This window comes from Staurois parvus, unplaced genomic scaffold (assembly GCF_062004578.1).
Source record: "Staurois parvus isolate SC_StPar_1 unplaced genomic scaffold, SC_StPar_1.0 ptg000091l, whole genome shotgun sequence".
In the NCBI taxonomy this organism is placed as follows: Eukaryota; Metazoa; Chordata; class Amphibia; order Anura; family Ranidae; genus Staurois; species Staurois parvus.
In genome coordinates this window covers 6,071,358-6,092,500 of record NW_028317887.1, presented here as the reverse complement: position 1 = coordinate 6,092,500, position 21,143 = coordinate 6,071,358, and the positions used below count along the sequence as shown (strand labels likewise).

The 21,143-nt window shown below is 41.1% G+C and overlaps 1 protein-coding gene across 2 annotated transcripts in view; it reads right to left on the bottom strand.

Annotated features, from left to right (window-relative positions):
• TNKS (tankyrase) overlaps positions 1-21,143 on the bottom strand; it is a 281,917-nt gene that overhangs the window by 241,030 nt on the left and 19,744 nt on the right. For both annotated transcript variants that reach the window (XM_089670593.1, XM_089670594.1), the window contains exon 2: positions 17,521-17,745. In XM_089670593.1, the coding sequence (XP_089526719.1) occupies positions 17,521-17,745 (225 nt within the window). The remainder of the gene's footprint in view (positions 1-17,520; positions 17,746-21,143) is intronic.

Sequence of the window (21,143 nt, the reverse complement as noted above, 5' to 3'; positions counted from 1 at the left end):
ATCTGGGCTCATTGCTGGCCACTTCAGAACTCTCCAGCGCTTCTTTGCCATCCATTTCTGAGTGCTTTTTGACGTATGTTTGGGGTCATTGTCCTGCTGGAAGACCCAGGATCTTGGACGCAAACCCAGCTTTCTGACACTGGGCCCTACAGTGCGACCCAAAATCCTTTGGTAATCCTCAGATTTCATGATGCCTTGCACACAGTCAAGGCACCCAGTGCCAGAGGCAGCAAAACAACCCCAAAACATCATTGAACCTCCACCATATTTTACCGTAGGTACTGTGTTTTGTTCTTTGTAGGCCTCATTCCGTTTTCGGTAAACAGTAGAATGATGTGCTTTACCGAAAAGCTCTATCTTGGTCTCATCTGTCCACAAGACGTTTTCCCAGAAGGCTTTTGGCTTACTCAAGTACATTTTGGCAAACTGTAGTCTTGCTTTTTTATGTCTCTGTGTCAGCAGTGGGGTCCTCCTGGGTCTCCTGCCATAGCGTTTCATTTCATTTAAATGTCGACGGATAGTTCGCGCTGACACTGATGCTCCCTGAGCCTGCAGGACAGCTTGAATGTCTTTGGAACATGTTTGGGGCTGCTTATCCACCATCCGGACTATTCTGCGTTGCAATCTTTCATCAATTTTCCTCATCCGTCCACGACCAGGGAGATTAGCTACAGTGCCATGGGTTGCAAACTTCTTGATAATGTTGCGCACTGTGGACAAAGGCAAATCTAGTTCTCTGGAGATGGACTTGTAACCTTGAGATTGTTGATATTTTGCCACAATTTTGGTTCTCAGGTCCTCAGACAGTTCTCGTCTCCTCTTTCTGTTGTCCATGCTTAGTGTGGCACAGACAGACACACAATGCAAAGGTTAAGTGAACGTCTCTCCTTTTTATCTGCTTTCAGGTGTGATTTCTATATTGCCCACACCTGTTACTTGCCCCAGGTGAGTTTACAGGAGCATCACATGCTTGTAACATTCTTATTTATCCGCAGTTGTGAAAGGGTGCCAATACTTTTGTCCAGCCCATTTTTGGAGGTTTGTGTGACATTATGTCGAATTTGCTTTCTTTCCTCCCTTTTTTTGTTTTGTCCCAATACACACAAAGGGAATAAACATGTGTATAGCAAAACATGTGTTAATGCAATACGTTTCGTGAGAAATACATGATTTCCTGGAGAAATATCAAGGGTGCCAACAATTTCGGCCATGACTGTACATTATATACACACACACACACACACACACACACACACACACACACACACACACATATATATATATATACATACATACACACACACACACATATACACATATACACACACATATACAGTCAGGTCCATAAATATTGGGACATCGACACAATTCTAACATTTTTGGCTCTATACACCACCACAACGGATTTGAAATGAAACGAACAAAATGTGCTTTAACTGCAGACTGTCAGCTTTAATTTGAGGGTATTTACATCCAAATCAGGTGAACGGTGTAGGAATTACAACAGTTTGCATATGTGCCTCCCACTTGTTAAGGGACCAAAAGTAATGGGACAATTGGCTTCTCAGCTGTTCCATGGCCAGGTGTGTGTTATTCCCTCATTATCCCAATTACAATGAGCAGATAAAAGGTCCAGAGTTCATTTCAAGTGTGCTATTTGCATTTGGAATCAGTTGCTGTCAACTCTCAAGATGAGATCCAAAGAGCTGTCACTATCAGTGAAGCAAGCCATCATTAGGCTGAAAAAACAAAACAAACCCATCAGAGAGATAGCAAAAACATTAGGCGTGGCCAAAACAACTGTTTGGAACATTCTTAAAAAGAAGAAACGCACCGGTGAGCTCAGCAACACCAAAGACCTGGAAGACCACGGAAAACAACTGTGGTGGATGACCAAAGAATTCTTTCCCTGGTGAAGAAAACACCCTTCACAACAGTTGGCCAGATCAAGAACACTCTCCAGGAGGTAGGTGTATGTTTGTCAAAGTCAACAATCAAGAGAAGACTTCACCAGAGTGAATACAGAGGGTTCACCACAAGATGTAAACCATCGGTGAGCCTCAAAAACAGGAAGGCCAGATTAGAGTTTACCAAATGACATCTAAAAAAGCCTTCATAGTTCTGGAACAACATCCTATGGACAGATGAGACCAAGATCAACTTGTACCAGAGTGATGGGAAGAGAAGAGTATGGAGAAGGAAAGGAACTGCTCATGATCCTAAGCATACCACCTCATCCGTGAAGCATGGTGGTGGTAGTGTCATGGCGTGAGCATGTATGGCTGCCAATGGAACTGGTTCTCTTGTATTTATTGATGATGTGACTGCTGACAAAAGCAGCAGGATGAATTCTGAAGTGTTTTGGGCAATATTATCTGCTCATATTCAGCCAAATGCTTCAGAACTCATTGGACGCCGCTTCACAGTGCAGATGGGCAATGACCCAAAGCATACTGCAAAAGCAACCAAAGAGTTTAAGGGAAAGAAGTGGAATGTTATGCAATGGCCAAGTCAATCACCTGACCTGAATCCGATTGAGCATGCATTTCACTTGCTGAAGACAAAACTGAAGGGAAAATTCCCCAAGAACAAGCAGGAACTGAAGACAGTTGCAGTAGAGGCCTGGCAGAACATCACCAGGGATAAAACCCAGCGTCTGGTGATGTCTATGCGTTCCAGACTTCAGGCTGTAATTGACTGCAAAGGATTTGCAACCAAGTATTAAAAAGTGAAAGTTTGATTTATGATTATTATTCTGTCCCATTACTTTTGGTCCCTTAACAAGTGGGAGGCACATATGCAAACTGTTGTAATTCCTACACCGTTCACCTGATTTGGATGTAAATACCCTCAAATTAAAGCTGACAGTCTGCAGTTAAAGCACATTTTGTTTGTTTCATTTCAAATCCGTTGTGGTGGTGTATAGAGCCAAAAATGTTAGAATTGTGTTGATGTCCCAATATTTATGGACCTGACTGTGTATATATATATATATATATATACATATACACATACACACACACACACACACACACACAAAAAGGGTGTTATAGTCCAGTTGTTTTTTTTTATTCATCCAGTTTTCCCATGTGATAACTTGTGTATCTACAACAGTACTGTACACACTGCAAAGCTGCTGTAGATAGATTGAAATTCAGCCAGGTCAGCAGGGCCTGGCCAAACTGCGATCCATCTGTGGCAATGTTCGTTCAAACACAGTCTGTCTAAGGGCGGATTGCTCTCGAACTGGCTTGTTGGAAATTTTTCCTCTAATCAGAGATGCAGCAATGATCATTGTATTCTGCTGGCAGGAAAGTCTCGTATGTGTGGACAGGGAAATCCATTTGGTTTCTTTCAATCAGCTCACTGGCTAATCGAAAAAAAAAAAAAAAAAAAAAAAAAAAACAATTACCTATCTATGGCCAGCTTAACTCCGAGTTTAGAGAAATCCCTGACCTTCAGCGTTCCTTTAGGGTGTGCACACTGCTATTTCTGGACCCGTTTCCAGGGGGTCAAACCATTATATATCCCTTCAATGTAAGTACATTGGATATAAGAATTCTACACACCCCTGTTAAAATGTCAGGTTTCTGTGATGTAAAAAAAAAAAAATGAGAAAAAGAAATTTCAGAACTTATTCCACCTTTAATGTAATTTATAAACTGTACAACTCCTTGAACAACAAACTGAAATCTTTTACATGGAGGTAAGTAAAAATATGGTTGCATAAGTGTGCACACCCTTAAACGAATACTTTGTTGAAGCACCTTTTGATTTGATTCCAGCACTCAGTCTTTTTGGGTATGAGTCTATCAGCATGGTACATCTTGACTTGACAATATTTGTCCATTCTTCCTTGCAAAAACACTCCAAATCTGACAGATTGTGAGGGCATCTCCTGTGCACAGTCCTCTTCAGATCACCCCACAGATTTTCAGATTCAGGTCTGGGTTCTGGCTGGGCCATTCTAAAACTTCAATATTCTTCTGGTGAAGCCATTCCTTTGTTGATTTGGATGTATGCCTTGGGTTGTTGTCATTCTGAAAGATGAAGTTCCTCTTCATGTTCAGCTTTCTAGCAGAAGCCTGAAGGTTTTGTGCCAATATTGACTGGTATTTGGAACTGTTCATAATGCCCCAGTTCCAGCTGAACAAAAACAGCCCCAAAGCATGATGCTGCCACCACCATGCTTCACTGTGAGTATGGTGTTTTTTTGGTGATGTGCAGTGTTGTTTTTGCGCCAAACATATCTTTTGGAATTATGGCCAAAAAGTTCAACCTTGGTTTCATGAGACAATAACACACTTTACCACATGCTTTTGGGAGACTTCAGATGTGTTTTTGAAAAAGTTAGCTGGGCTTGGATGTTTTTCTTCATAAGAAAAGGCTTCCATCTTGCCACTCTACCCCATAGCCCAGGCATATGAAGAGTACGGGAGATTGTTGTCACATGTACCACATAGCCAGTACTTGCCAGATATTCCTGCAGCTCCTTTAATGTTGCTGTAGGCCTTTTGGCAGCCTCCTAGACCAGTTTTCTTCTTGTCTTTTCATCAATTTTGGAGAGACGTCCAGTTCTTGGTAATGTCACTGTTGCGCCATATTTTCTCCACTTGATGAGGACTGTCTTCACTGTGTTCCATGGTATATCTAATGCCTTTGGAACTCCTTTGTACCCTTCTCCTGACTGATACCTTATAAACAGTGAGATCCCTCTGATACTTTGGAAGCTCTCTGCGGACCATGGCTTTTGCTGTAGGATGCGACTAAAAAAATGTCAGGAAAGACCTACTAGAACAGCTGAACTTTATTTGGGGTTAATCAGAGGCACTTTAAATGATGGCAGGTGTGTACTGACTCCTATTTAACATGATTTTGAATGTGATTGCTTAATTCTGAACACAGTTACATCCCCAGTTATAAGAGGGTGTGCACACTTATGCAACCACATTATTTTAGTTTATGTTTATTTTCCCCCATAAAAGATTTCAGTTAGTTTATAGGTCACATTAAAAAGGTGGAAAAGGAAAGCTTGTCAGAAGCGATTCATGCAGATAGCAGAGGAACGAAGCAGCAGACAGAAAGGACACACTATAGAGGGATATGCTTTATTCAAATATTTCAGGTCTGTGTTTACAACCACTTTAACCAGTTCCTGCCTGGCCTATAGTAAAAGGATGAAAAAGCAGGACTTTTGTCAATCTGGGTAGACATATGACCAGATCCCGGATCACTGCCATGCTGCAGACACAGCTGATGGCTGATCTGTGTACTAGCACGTTGCCCGTACTACGTGACCAATCACAGCAGGTCACATGACAATTTTTAACAGTGGATGGCTTCCTTTCATGCCATCCATTTTATACAATTGTGTTGCTAGCTGTAATTGGCCACAGTGATAACATGGTAGAGACTGAGCCAATCACAGCCTGCGTCATGTGATTAGCTGTGTCTAATCACAACAATACAAACTGAATGAATCCATTTTATTCAGTAAAATGCTTGCTAGTATTCCCTAGAGTAGTACAATGTTACTATGGTAACATTACATTACTCTGGTCACAACGTGTTATAAAAAACAAAAAAAACAAAAAAAAAAAAAAAACACCACCACACAACATTAAGGTTTTTTTTTTGTACTGTCACCAGTCAGTGTCCCTAATCACCGCCACACCAGTTATGACAACACTGTACTGCAATGGTGACAGTGTGATTAAAAAAAAATGACTCTCTTCACTTTGTAATTTGCCATTTTTTTGAAAAATAATTAACTTAAAAAAAAACTTGACATACCTCTTACTAAATACCTCAGACAGTCTACTTTCCAAAAATAATTAATTCGTGGGATATCTGTACTGTCCTGAAATTTGTGCGCTTCAAGAAATGAGTCAGTACATAAGGATTGATCAATTTTCAGATATATACCATAGTTTATGGTTTTCTTACAGACTAAATATTCATGACAAAGAAAAGTGCTACAACCCTTGTGCAACATTCCCCAGGTGGGAGTATAAATCTCACCATGCCAGACCTGCAGTCTCCATTCACTGCAGCTGCAAATCTCAATCACGAAAGGTCGGCAACAAAGTGGGAATAAAATGCTGATATCTTTATAATAGATGCAGAGTAAAAATGCTCGAAGTGACAAGCAACACTGATGCATTTCAGTCAAACAAGACCTTTTTCATAGTTCATAAATAATATACACTGATTTGGGTTATTTTCACCAAAGAAAAAGAATTGTTGTTCATAAATTTAGGCCAAAATGTATACTTATTTATCTGCAAAATTTTATAACAAAAACAAAGAAAAACTTGTTTTTATTTCCCCAAAATTTGTTTGTTTTTTTTTATTTAGCTAAAAAAAAAAAAAAAAACCCCAGTGGTGATTAAATACCACCAAAAGTAAGCTCTTGTTGAACGAAATGATAGGAAAAAAAAAAAAATGTAGTTTGGGTACAGTGTTGCCTGAAAATGGGCCTGGGCAGGAAGGGGGTAAAAGTGCCTTGTATTGAAGTGGTTAATGGTTTCACAAAAGCAATGGGGATTTGTATTTTAGTCGCTTTACTAACCTACTAAGTGACTTATCGGCATGGATGTCACTCCACTTCCTCAAACTAAATCTTTCCAAAATTGAGCTCTTAGTATTCCCCCCAGCCCGTGCCCCCTCCCCTGACTTCTCCATCAAGATCAATAACACAATCATCAGTCCCTCCCCTCATGCCAGGGTACTAGGTGTAATCCTAGACTCCCACCTGTCCTTTCAGCCCCAAATCCAATCGCTGTCCAAATCTTGTAGACTCCACCTCCGCAACATCTCCAAGATACGCCCGTTCCTAACCTCGGAAACCACTAAGCAACTTATGCACTCCCTTGTTATATCTCTCCTTGACTGTTGTAACTCCCTCCTCATTGGCCTACCTCATCGCAGGCTATCCCCTCTTCAGTCTATCATAAATGCTGCTGTCAGACTCAACCACCTTACTAACCGTTCTGTATCGGCCACCCCTCTCTGCCAATCCCTCCACTGGCTTCCCGTTACCCAACGGATAAAATTCAAAACACTAACAATAATGTATAAAGCCATTTATAACTCTGCCCCAAATTACATCACCAATCTTGTCTCTAAATATCACCCAAACTGTACTCTCCGGTCCTCGCAAGACCTCCTACTCTCTAGCTCCCTTGTCTCCTCCTCTCATGCTCGTCTCCAGGACTTTTCCAGAGCTTCGCCCATCCTCTGGAACTCTCTACCCCAATTTATCAGACTATCGCCTACTCTGCTCACTTTTAGGTGATCTCTGAAAACCTCTCTTCAGGGAAGCCTATCCTGCCCTCAGCTAATAATGGAATCTTCTACTCTTCCAACCAGTCCATCCCCCACAGTTACTACCTTTTGTACCACTAGCCCCTCCCTCCTAGATTGTAAGCTCCAAGGAGCAGGGCCCTCCTATCCCTCTTGTATTGAACTGTATTGTTGCTGTATTGTCTCCCGTTATATTGTAAAGCGCTGAGCAAACTGTTGGCGCTATATAAATCCTGTATAATAATAATAATAAATGTGCTATTGGAGCACTGCACTATTTAATGTTTTATTATCTTTTTTGTACTTAGGACTTATAGCACATCAATATGAAAAAAAATACACTTTGCCATTGTTCCCACAGTATAAATTACGTTTGGAAAGTATAAAGCCTCCTTTACACAGGTAGAGAGGTATGGACAGCTACAAGGGACAGCAAATTGCTGCAGCTGGGCTGAAAGGTGGTTGCAGAGAGCTGTCCACCAATCTTCGAATAGACCTGAAATATCAAGTGGTTACCTACAGTTAAGGAAAGAAGCCTATCCCTGAATGCATCTATGTCCCAGGTCATACATGTGTCCCTAATTGTAGGTAACTGTACCATGTGAGGATACATGCAAACAGCTACGACTCCTGTCGACCTGCAATTGGTTTAGGAGTCCGCAACCGCCCGTAGCGATACCTTGTCTCTTTGCCAGTGTCCCTGTCTGTTTGCTTGTGTGAGGGACGCCTAATACACAATTGACAAGTGTAAGGAATTACCCCTAAAACCATCTACTTTTAAATTAACTTTATTAAGGAAGATAGCATTTGACTAACCCGGGTGTCGGCAACCCGCGGCTCCAGAGCCGCATGCGGCTCTTTTTCACCTTTGCTGCGCCTCCGGAGCACACTGCCCACCAGGTGACAGGCAATAGGGTTGCCGTAGCTCAGTGGTCGGCAAGCCGCGGCTCGTGAGCCACATGCGGCCTCTTTACACATTTTAATGCGGCTCTTCTGTGTGCCGGGCGCCCGCTCCCCTCCCTCCTCTCGGGCGGCCGCCCCAAAAGTCAGGACTCTGCAGCTAGCCCAGCAATGGCAAACTACGGCCCGGAGGACCTTTTAATCCAGCCCGCGGAGCGTGGCAAACATTGGCTGTCAGGATGTAGGCGGGGCAGCGTGACGAACTCCTCTCCTCTCACAGTCCGCCCTGAAGACCGGAACGGCGCGGGAACACGGCGAGAGGAACACGCGGAGCAAAGGTAAGTGAATTGACACAATATGGGGGATGAATTACTATATGGGGGATGAATTACTATATGGGGGATGAATTACTATATGGGGGATGTATTTTCAGTTTTAAAAATGTGGCTCTCAAAATAAATTTCAATCGTGGTTTTGGCGAGATTTGGCTCAGTTGAAAAAAAAAAGGTTGCCCACCGCTGCATTAAGGTAAGAAACAATATATGCAGTGTCGGATTTGTTTTAAATGTTGCAATGGTTTCGTGGCTCCCAGTCTTTTTTTCCCTTCGGAAACGGGTCCAAGTGGCTCTTTATGTCTTAAAGGTTGCAGACCCCTGGACTAACCTAAGCAAAAATCATTTATAAACTGGAAAGTATACCTTATAAATTTACCTAAAAGTTCCTAACCAGCACAGATATTTTCTAGTTGCAGAAGGGCCTTACTGTTAGCGCTATAGAAATCCTGTATAATAATAATAATAATAATAAAGCTAACAGTTTGCTCAGCGCTTTACAATATAGTTTCTATAAAACACAAAAATGTCAAAAAAATCAAACCATGCATTTTCAGCATTCCTCACAACAGTAAAAGCCCAATCAAAACAAATACATGCAACTAAACATTCTGGGGGAAAAAAAAAAAAAAAATCAGACCTTTTGCTGTACATTACTGCTATAACACTAAATTCACATTGAGTGTTAAAAATAAAATAGATAAAGATGGGATAAATAGTTTCAGGTATAATTCAGGGAACAGACCAATAAAGAAGGCAGGCAGCAGGTGGCATCAGTGCTAGTGTACACATGCATGTGGGATGAGATTAACAAACAATTTCCACGCATTCACATCAAACGGCATGGATGGACAAAGCAGAGCACAATACAGATGATCTTTAAATGCCCACGCACCAAACCTTAGATTTCCACTAACAGTAAATGGAAACTGTTCCAAACAACTAGAGGAAATTTGAATCTATGGGGGAAGGGGGGTTGGCTACTTGCCTCCCAGGATTTACTTCCTCAGAGTAAAAACAAAAAAAAAACCTTTAGCCAAAAATAAAAAAGAAAAAAAAAAATCTTACCTGAAAAGATATTGTTTCCAGCAAGTAAGATTCTATTAACACAAGTTTTGTTATATTTCTTAATTAAAATTAATTTCATTGTGTCGTATTTCCAAAGCTACTTCTCTGTGCTTGTAGAGTGGAAGAGTAAAAAGCTGGAGCATTGTGCATCATTATTCAAGATTATCTTTCTAAATTGCCAGATCAAGGATAGCCACAACCCCCACTAGAAAATTGCATCTCAAACATTCAAATGATTTAGGCAGATTATATGTAGCGGAATATTTGTTGGGGATTAATTTTAAATACAGAGATCCTGATTTTCAGATGAACACACAGAAAAAAAGGTGGGTGGGAAGAGGGACATGCAAAAGCAATATATATATCGATATCAATTTATCTTTAAAATATGTACCTACTGAAAGTAATGTATCGTTATGTGATATTCAATTGGAAACATAACTGGAAAGAAACTGAAAAATGCCATGGTTTTACATCCTCATAACATGAATTATGTTCTGCTCTAATGTGAATCTAATCAAAAAGGCAGGTATGTCAACTTTATTGATGTTGAACCTTTGAGATTATACACAGCCATAGGCATCAGGAGAGCATTAAAGTCACCGGTCATACCGCTGTGATTTAAAATCACGCAATGTGTGTGCGCAATTTAAGCGTGATTTCAGGTGCGAGTTCTGAAGACTTTATTGCTACTTGGGAAGATTTTCAACAATTTCTTGCAATATGCAGTGCGATTTCCATTATTATGTTTGTGAAACTTCAACAAAAAAACTGCAGAAAAAGTAATGCAAGAACTACTTTAGAAATTGCATTGCAGCAAATCGCACGTTAAGACACTGACCTTGACATTCAGTAGATGCGGTTTCAGGTATGATTGGGCACTTACTCTGATATGTCTCGATCTCTGCACTCAACTCTCAATATACACTCACCGGCCACTTTATTAGGTACACCTGTTAAATTTCTTGGTAATCCAAAATTGCTAAATCAGCCAACCCAAAATTGCTAATCAGCCAATCACATGGCAGAAACTCAATGCATTTAGGCATGTAGACATGGTGAAGACGACTTGCTGAAGTTCAAACCAAGCATCAGAATGGGGAAGAAAGAGGATTTAAGTGACTTTGAACGTTGCATGGTTGTTGGTGCCAGACAGGCTGGTCTGAGTATTTTAAAAACTGCTGATTCTCTAGGATTTTCATGCACAACCATCTCTAGGGTTTACAAAACATTATTTGAAAAAATATCCAGTGAGTGGCAGTTGTGTGGATGGAAATGCCTTATTGATGTCAGAAGCAAGAGGAGAATGGGCAGACTGGATGATAGAATGGCAACAGTAACTCAATTCAATATGGACCAAAATCTCAGAAATGTTTCTAACATGATGCCACAAAATATTAAGGCAGTTCTGAAGGCAAAAGGGGGTCCAACCCAGTACTAGGCAAGGTGTACCTAATAAACTGGTCAGTGAGTGTACTTAGCAGTTGCAGAACTACAACACCCTGCCTGCGCTACAAATGGATTTTAAGGTACGTCTACAATACCTTAGGATCCAAGGGCTTTTTTACACCTGGTTTGCTCTCTGAAGAACAATCTGCATTCAGAATGATCTTCAGATAGCATTTGTGGTAACCCCCTAAATACCACATACGTTGTGTGCGCTTGTGGGACGGTTGTAGCCTGGCTCTATTCACTTGAATAGGTCGAGCTCGGTGGGCGGTACTGCCCGCCAAGCAAGACGGGGTATATTTCCTCGAGAGGTTAGAGCTGAAGTGGGACAGCTGCAGCACTGCACCGATGCTGCAGCATAGAGGTGAGTATGTGTGTTTGTTTTTTGTTAACCCTAAATTCTCCTTTAAAGCCGGTCAATTTTTGTAAACTGACATGAGTTCAACTTTGACTAGAGTGACTGCAAACTAAAACCATGCAGAAAGAGATTAGAATGCTAAATTGAGGCAGCAGAGACTGGCACTCAACACTCCGTACTCACTTACGGGAGAGGTGCTTTTTAAAGCAGTTGCTATGAATCGCTTTAAAGGCTAGTGTTAATATATAGTGATACTGGAGGTGAAGGAATCTTGAAATCTGTCGCTATGAAGGGTGAACATGGTTCACCTACTCTGCTTGTACAGGAGCAGACAAGGACTGTTTTGTATTGATTGGTGTTACAGCACTAATCTTCTGCTGATATCTTCACATCAACAGCCTCTGAATCTCTAACTTGAAACATGTTTGGGGAAAGTGAAATAAGATGATTTCAGGACCCAAATAACTGAACCCACTGAATCAGCATTAAAAAGACATTCAATGCCATAAGGACTAGAGGTCAACAATGAGAGTCTCGATCTTTCTCTAAGCAAAGTCTCCATTGTGTGATCCTAGCAGAAATTACATTTAAAAGCCATTTCATATATAATGATATATATGAAAGATGGCCACCAACAACAAGACAACAGAAGAACTTTGCCAAGTCAGGTCAACTCAAAGTATTGCAAGAAACTTGCGGGCAAAATCAGCAGAACCTTGGACAATGACCTGGTAGAGCTGAAGACCAGGTGGCGGCCTTGCTAAGCTGAGCAATAGAGGCTTGATGCTGAGAAAACATGCCCAGAAAACATCCAAGGGTAAAGCGAGCACAAAAGAGTGCTGAAGGTTTCTTAAGATTTATAGTGTGAACTGTCACGATCGCAGCGTCAGACCCCAGACCTTCTCACCAAAACTCGTGACCGAAGGGCTAGCCGACCTAAAACCGCGATGTGACGTGCGTAACTATGCCACACCCAGCTGCACCATGCACAACGATTTTCCAGCTAATGGATACCGATCGATGTGCCAGCAGCCTGAATCGATTGTTACTGGGTCAGGTTAATTACGCAATTAACCCCTTCACACTGCCACCACCTCCTTTTTAATCAGAGAAAGAGGAAACTCGGCGTTCCGCTAGAACACTATAATGGTTGATATAATCGACTGCATAACCCGGTCATAATACAGGCCTGTTATACAGAGGGTTAACACAAACAGTAGCATCTCTTTAAAAGGCAGGGATTCGTAAATTGCAATTAAGAGCTGTAGAAACAGATCAACACTTTCAGAAAGAAAGATTTATTACTAAAAGGGTCAAACAGGTGCAATAAAAATATTTACAGAGAAGATGTAACTAAGATATATGTATATACATGTATAGAAAACAACACAGCAAAGAGATAACAGGGAGAAGTTAAAGGGTTAAGTTACTTGCCATTAAGCCCTGGGTTAGCAGATCCAAGTTTTAGAGCAGATGGGTGCTTTGATCTCTCTGTGTTACGATGTAAAAATGGGAGAATGCTTCAACTCACTACTCTTAGGCTTGACAGCCTGCTTTAAAGTTTCCCAGCAGGGAGTGGTTCTGAAGTAAAAGACCAATCCCCTGTTTAGGGAGGGATCGTCAGGCGGAACCCTAGACTGGAGCCAACATCTTTCATAATTCATATTCTGGTCCATAACTTCCCATCTGCACAAGCGACAGTCCACCTGCCGGTATAATATTATGCAGACAAGCCTGGGGATTTAGATATGAATTATGAAATTGTATGCTACACGGTTCGCAAGATCTATTTCTCCGCCTTCCCATGTGCCCGAGTGACCCATCAAACTGTTCGCCTGCTCATCGTCCATCCGATGAGATGTCCGGCTTTTATGTAGGTCTCTCATATTCCAAGATATGAGACATAGGAGAAAAATGGATTTGAAAAGTGTTCATTTAATTCTGTCACCTACGCTGAGCTAGGTTTATTAGCTCAGAGTCCCTTTCAACTCCTGGGGGAGGCTCCGCTATCCCTTCATGAGGCGTGAAATTACACAAGTACTTTGGCCAGTGAGACTCCAGCTCTCTTGGGAAAGCTGGTCCTCTCTCTTCCTAGGTGAGAAAGGATACAGCTTTCACAGACAGCTCGGCACCTAGCTAATGAGGCCTTGGCCAGCCAGTGACCCATAAACAGTACACACACACACACGTCACTGTGCCTCTCAGTAAGGGAGGTGGAAGGAGAATGAGGGAATAACATGGCTACTCTTAACAAAATGACAGACTGCGTCAGTCTCTATGGCGTGCGTTTGCGACATGAACTCTTCAGATAAGTTGTCTTATGCACCTGCTGATACCAGATTTTGATGCTGGATGTCCTTTGCAAGGCCCTGATGACAAGGCCCTGCCTTCAGCTAAATACCGAATCCTCTATTTCTCCCATCAGTTCATCCCCCCCAGTTATTACCTTTTGTTCCACCAGCCCCTCCTAACCCTCTTATTGAGCTGTATCATCTCCCTTTATATTGTAAAGCGCTGAGCAAACTGTTGGACCTACATAAATCCTGTAGAATATTAATAAAATAATAATAATAATGACAAAACAAAAAAGGGAATCCTTTCTTAAAGAAGCTGTTATTAGATAAGCTCTGATAGTTTTGATAATGTCTAGATGATGAAGACAATGAAGAGCAATATCGTTGAGGTGCTTGGGAGAAAGGCACAAAAGAAGGAAGGACAATATCTTTATTAAAAAGGTGGAAGTTAGATACAACCTTAAAAAAAAAAAAAAAAGAAAAAGTAGGTTTTAGACGCAAGACTACTTTGTCTTTGTGAATGATCAGGAATGGCTCCTTAGAGAGCCACTAGTTCAGAGACACATCTAACAGACTTGATTAGCCACTAAGAAGGTTACCTTGCAAGAAAGATCATACAAACAGTTCCCTGATGGGTTCAAAGGGTGGTTTCTACAAGGCAGAGAGAACCAAGCTAAAGACCCCAAGAAAGCACAGAGTGCTGTAAGGGTTGTCTAATCCAACACACACCTTGATTAAAAGGTTTTTACAAGGGAAAATTAGGCCAGGGGTTTTTGAAACAAAATGGACAAGGCCAAAATCTGTCCCTTAAGAGTAGTTAAGGACATAAACTGGCCATGTCTCGACTGCAAGAAGGCCAAAAATGTGAGGCACAGAGATATCTCTGGGATAGAAATGTCTGTATTCACACCAGTTAAAGAAAGATTTCCAAGTATGATAGTATATTTTTATGGAAGTATTTTTTCTTGCCTTGAGCAATGTGGGAATGACAGAAAAGCCAGTGACTGGGAAGCAGGATGGAACAGGAAGCCTGTTTGGAAAAGGCCAGTAATCATCTCCTAGAGGTTTTAGTATATCTGTTTACCAGGTTCTAATGAACCAGTTTGGTACAATGAGAATCATTTGTCTCTTCTCTTACTCTTTTTTGCAGAGCAGTCAAGGAAGAATTCACACTGGAGGAAAGGAATATATGAACTGGACTGGGGTTCAGTGAGTTAACCACTTGCCAACCGCGCTATAGCCAAATGATGGCTACAGTGCGGTTGTCCAGTTCTGGGAGGGTGTCATAGGACGTCCTCCCAGAATGCGCCCTCCCGGGCGCATGCACCCGGCGATCTCCACGATCGCTGTGTCCTACGAACACAGCTTATCATGTGATGTAGTGAAAGGCCAATCACAGCACACTTTACCACGTGATCAGCTGTGTCCAATGACACAGCAGATCAACGGTAAATGCAGTTGCCGGTTATCGGCTGCACTTTCCTCATGCTGTCACAGCACGAGGAAAGTACTGTCGATAACCGGCAATTGTCAGAAGACGGATTGGCACCGATCATCAGGGCACCGATGATCAGTGCCCTGATGATCAGTGCTCAGCAGTGCCACCCACCAGTGCTATCAGTCAGTGCCGCCAGTCAGTGCATCATTAGTGCCTCCTAATCAATGCCCAGCAATGCCCCCCCATCAGTGCCACGCATCAGTGCCACCTCATCAACGCACATCAGTGAAGGAGAAAAATTACCTGTTTGGAAAATTTTATAATAGAAACAAAGAAAAAAAACCTTTTTCTCTCACATTTTTTGTTTATAGCGCAAAAAATAAAAACACCCAGCCACAATTAAATACCACCAAAAGAAAGCTCTATTTGTGTGAAAAAAGATAAAAATTTCATATGAGTACAGTGTTGCATGACCACGCAATTGTCATTCAAAGTGTGACAGTGCTGAAAGCTGAAAATTGGCCTCTAGGCAAGTGGTTGACAGAGCATCCAATTCCAATGCTAGAGGGTCTTGGCTACAAACTGGGGTAACTTCTTGTTGCATCTGGGCGGCCAGATGTCCACATATTCCCCATTTCAGACACAGGAGAGTGGAGATGTTGGGATGAAAGACTCCTTCTCCTTGGTCCAGGTGGTGACATCTAAAGTAATCTGCCTTCAATAGTCCTCTCCCAGAAGTTGTACCCCCTTGGTGGTTGGCACAGGCAAAAGCAGTGGCATTGTCTGACTGTACCTGATCAGGTGACCCTGAAGAAGTGGTGTGTTCTGTTCTCGCTACACAATTCCCTGTGTGTAACTCAACATGCAGCTAAACACCCCTATTCTGCAATAAGCCAGAATGAATGTAATCTTGAAGCTTTATTAATGAAACAAGGTGGGCGAAACTATTAAGAAAAACAGATAAGAAGTACATATAACCAATATATGAAATCTACAAACACAATGAAATGATTAAGCTGCAGATGGCATTAAGTCCATGCTCACCAGCAAAACTGTCTGTAGGGGATGTAGGTTTAGTCTACAACATGTGCTCCAATGGCCGGTTCCTGCTCTCTCAGTTTCTAAGATGAGTCTAAGCTCCCAGAATGCATCTGTCTCTTTCTCAGAATGATGGGAATTTTTATGAACTCTTAGCTCTCATCTAAAACAGTCTCTAGTTTCTGAAAAACAGTAAATGTATTCTGGCCATGTTGATAGGGAGCTTAACTTTCTTGGGTACCCACACTCCATGAATTGTGAGGGATAGAAACACTCCTCCTTTCCAGCCTGTGATCCTGGCATCAGTAGTTATAACTCTCCATGGTAGAAATTACTTCCCCATTGTTAAGGCTGGCATGGAAATTCAAGGAAGGTAAGGAGTTCCTTGCTTGGTGAGAAAGGTGCATAGGGATATCGGGAGGAGGATGCTTGTTTCAGGTCAACAAGATGATGCATTGCAGAGGCCTTGAATAAAATGGAGTAAAGGATATGGTCTTGAAGAATTGGGCCATCAAGAGGCCCACAACTCTCAGTGGAGATCACTGAAGGATGTCTCTGATCTTAAGATCCAAGCATGAGGGCAGATGAATCCCCAAGGTGGTCATCTAGTACCCTGTTACCTGAACACCGTGTGCTCTTAAGATGGTAAGAAGAAGAGGTAAAAGTACCTTTGGGAATACTCTGCGTGCAGAGGTCAGGCCAACTGGAAGTGCAACAAATTGGAGGCATTTGTCTACTGCAAAGTGCAGGAAGCACTGAGGAGGTGGGTAAATGGGAATATGCAGATAAGCATCTTGGTTTGAATAGATTTCTTTGAACCTCTCCCTCCCTGAGACTAGAAATTATTCAGGGTGGTCCATAGATCTGACTGTCCTTGAGAAGATTTTGGTTGGTTTGCAGGAAGAAAAAGAATAATAGGGTAAAGAGCTTTGAACACTATTTTCTACCCAATTTAAAAACTACATCTAGGATGAGCTCAGTGAAAGGCAAAATTTTACCCCCTTCAGTGAGGGCACCCCTTCATTGTGAAGAGGGTTTGGGAATTGGGTTTTGTGTTCCAATTCTTGAACTGAAAAAGGTAGGACTGAGAGCAGACTGTTCAGCTAACACTTTCTAATCTATAAATAAACTAATTTTATAGAATCTCACAGTGGAAAGGAGGAGGAAAAAAAAAAAAAAAAAAAAAAACAGCACAGTTGTTTTTCTTTACCAAGCACCAAATGCAGATGTTACAGAAAAAGGTGAGGCTAGAATTCTGCCTTTAAATTTTGACACATTGAAAAGGTCTGTTAATAGTATACATGTAAAAATGAATAATAAAACAAAAGGTTCACTTACCTATGCAAACGTCTATCTTTCCTTTAATTGCTGCTTCATGTAAAGGGGTATAATTCCAATTGTCTCTTGCATTGGGGTCTGCACCTTGGCAAAGCAGAAGGGTCACAACCTCTGCATGTCCAAATGAACAGGCATTGTGTAGTGGAATAAGGCCTCCATCATCTCTAGCATGCACATTGGCTCCAGTCTGCAGCAAATGCTCCACGACATCCTTTCTACCGAAACCTACAAGCCACAGAAAAAGTATTTTAAATATAATACAGCAATTGATATAGATCGATACACAAAATGCTTAAAAAGGATATCAGTACCTTGGTTACAAGTTGTCCTTCCAAACCCCCCACCCCTAACTGCAACCCACCTGGAGAAATGCCTTAGTCCTTAATTCAGCAATATTCACCAGAGCAGCACAGCTTTAGAAGGCATCCCCACGGTACCTGGTTAATCCTGCGCATACACTTGCAGCATTCATATTCGGAGCCATAATTATGGCAAACCTCAGAAGTACTCCAGAATACAGCTTGCCCTATAGGAATGAATGTGGCTATGTGTCTGTGCAGAATGAAAATACCCGGTGGGAAAGCTTTCTGAAGTAAGACTTCAGCTTCATGCAGGGCCACAGAGAAAGGATCAAGGCCGAAAAGAAAAAAGTATTTCTCCAGGTGGGCTGCACGCGAGGATAATGAAGAAGTGTAATGCACAAGCAATCTGGATGGCTGTAAAGCAGTGCACATTGCTCCATGTACAGAAAAAGCAGCAAGTTCAATAAAATACCTGTTAGGAACATACTGGATTTCTGGCATACTGTGTGGGTTGACAACATGAAGGGAATGTACTAAGACTGCAGCAGTTGTGCATAGCAACCAGCTTCTAGCTTTCATTTTCATAGTTTACATGAATCTATGGTCACAACATACACTTTCAATTTATAACAAATTTTACTAACAATACAAACAAGCTATTGACAATCCAATGTAAACTAACTTAAAAAATCTCCTTTCAGGTTGTGAGTTCTGCCTGTCTGCTGGCCATCTGCTCAACAACTTCCTAGATTCTCTGCATGTTTTGCAGCTTGTCCTCTGCGGTTTACTTTTAATTCCTAAGGACTATATATCCCATGGTACCTTGCTGCCTGAAAGAGAATCCTATACAGACTCCTGAAACTTCTCTCACTGTGATAGCCTCTGATTGGCTATCACAGTGATCAGTCACTGTACAGCCTGGCCCCCTTGGTTTTTTTTGTCTCTATGAATGGAGGAGAGAGATACATTGTATCTCTCTAACTCCTGGCATAGGAGGGGGAAAAAAAAAAAAAAAAAAAGTTTGTTAAAAAAATATTTAAAAAAATTAAAAATAAAGAAAATATACCTAGATCAAGGTTTGGTCTAGTTCAGTGCCAGGATAAGTGTTTGGGTCAAGGGTAGGGTCAAAAGTCAGGTTTTAAAAAAAAAAAAAAAATGGTATCGGTGTCAATTTCAGTGTGTTTTAAGAAAAAACAAAAAAACAAAATGTGCACTGTTGTTCCTGGGCTGTACTATGGGTACAAACAACAAATAACACACATATGGTATTGCTGCAATTGTCAAGAGATGGAGAATTTATTTTGGGTTGTTCTTTGGTAGGTTATGGTAGTAACAAGAAACACGGCTAAATAAAAAAAATTTAATTTTTTTTTTACTATTTTGGGCCAGTTTTCCTTTGATAAAAAATAAATAAATAATATATCAGGAGATATCCATTACCATTTACCTCCAAATGAAAGCCCAATTTGTCCTGAAAAAAAAAACAAGGTATAATTCACCTGGATGTACAAAGTAGTTGTGATATGTACGGTTTTACTAAAAACATGTCAACGCTGCAAATTTGTGCTTAGGCATTTAGATTTGTTTTACCCTTAGGCGTGAAAGGGTTAAAAAAGCTAGTGGGACTTTTTTCTTTTATTATTTGTGTAGGCATTGTGCATACGGCTGCCTCTTTTTTTTCCATTTTAATTTAATGCTTGGAGAGCTGGAGCTTAGCCCAGCAGACAAAACTGGTTGGGATTTCAGTTCAGCAAAGACATTGTGGGCGGAATTTACTAAAACTGGAGCAGACAGAATCGTTAGCAGCTGTGCATAGTAACCAATTGGTTTGTAACTTCAGCTTGTTCGTGTAAAGCCTATCTACATAAAAACGATTGCAATCCCGGCGTTTGATAAATACTTAAAGTAGAACTTTAGTCAGAAAATTAAGTCATGTTAGATCACTTCAGCCTGGCCCTTCTGATGTTATAGTTATGTAAAACATTTAAATAAGTGCCTATACTGTTTACCCGCTTCCCAACCACGCTATAGCCGAAAGACGGCTACAGCACGGTTGTCCAGTTCTAGGAGGACACCCATGGACATCCTCACAGAATGCACCCCCCTTCGGCATGCACCCAGCACTGTTGGTGATCACTACCCATCAGTGTGGCCTCAGCAATGCACATCAGTGAAGGAGAAAAAATTACCTGTTTACAAAATTTTATAATAGAAACCCCCTTTTTTTTTTTTTTTACTTTTTGCTCTTTTTTCATTTACAGTGCAAAAAATAAAAACACCCCAGTGGCGATTAAATACCTTGAAAAGAAAGCTCTATTTGTGTGAAAAAAAGATAAATTCATATGGTTACAATGTTGGCTGACAGCACAATTATCATTCAAAGTGCAATAGCGCTGAAAGCTGAAAATTGGCCTGGCCAAGAAACCTAGTGCCATTAGTAGTGTCAGTGCTTTTTATTAGCACTGATCAGTGTATTGGTGCCACTGGGGATGTCAGTGGCACCAAGTCAGTTCCCCCCAGTGTCAGAATGCCCGCCGCAGTACCGCAATAAGTCGCTGACTGCAGCCATTACTAGTAAAAATTAAAAAAAATTCCAGTGTATATATACCGATATTTGTAAATGCTATAACTTTCACGTAAACCAATTTTTTTTTTTTTTTTTTTTTTTAAGAAAGACACGTAGCAAAATAAATTTTGGTCTAAATTTGACAAAATTTTTTTTTTTTTTTACTGGATACGTTTAACAGCAAACAGTAAAAAAAATATTGTTTTTCTCTAAAAATTGTCGGTGGTTTTTTTTTTCATACTGCAAAAAATGAAAAATGCAGAGATGATCAAATACCCATTTAATTTAAGTGCAGCGTTGCATGACCACGCAATTGTCAGTTAAAGTGACGCAGCACCATAACACAAAAAAATGGCCTGGTCAGGAAGGAGTGTGGGGGGGGGGGGGGTAAAAGCTCTAGAGGGCAAGTGGTTAATATATTAAAAACCTTGTTTCTGTGCAAAGTTTGTAATTTTCCATGTACAAGGGAGCGGCTGTATGCATTTCCTTTGTGCCTTTCTGATCCGCTTATCTCACTGCAAGTCTACCAGGAAGAGCCTTTCTCAATAAAAATAGTCTGGAGCCTCCTGTGATTGGTGGAAACAGGCTGAGCGTAGAAGTTTTTTTGCTTTATTCATAGCAAGTCATTTGCACTCAAAACAATGTTGTAATAATTCCGATATGTGCCCTACTGATTTAAAACTGAGGACTTCACAGACATGGATTAAAAACAGGTGGGTGGGGATACTGGCAGAACTGACAACCAAGAAGCTTGT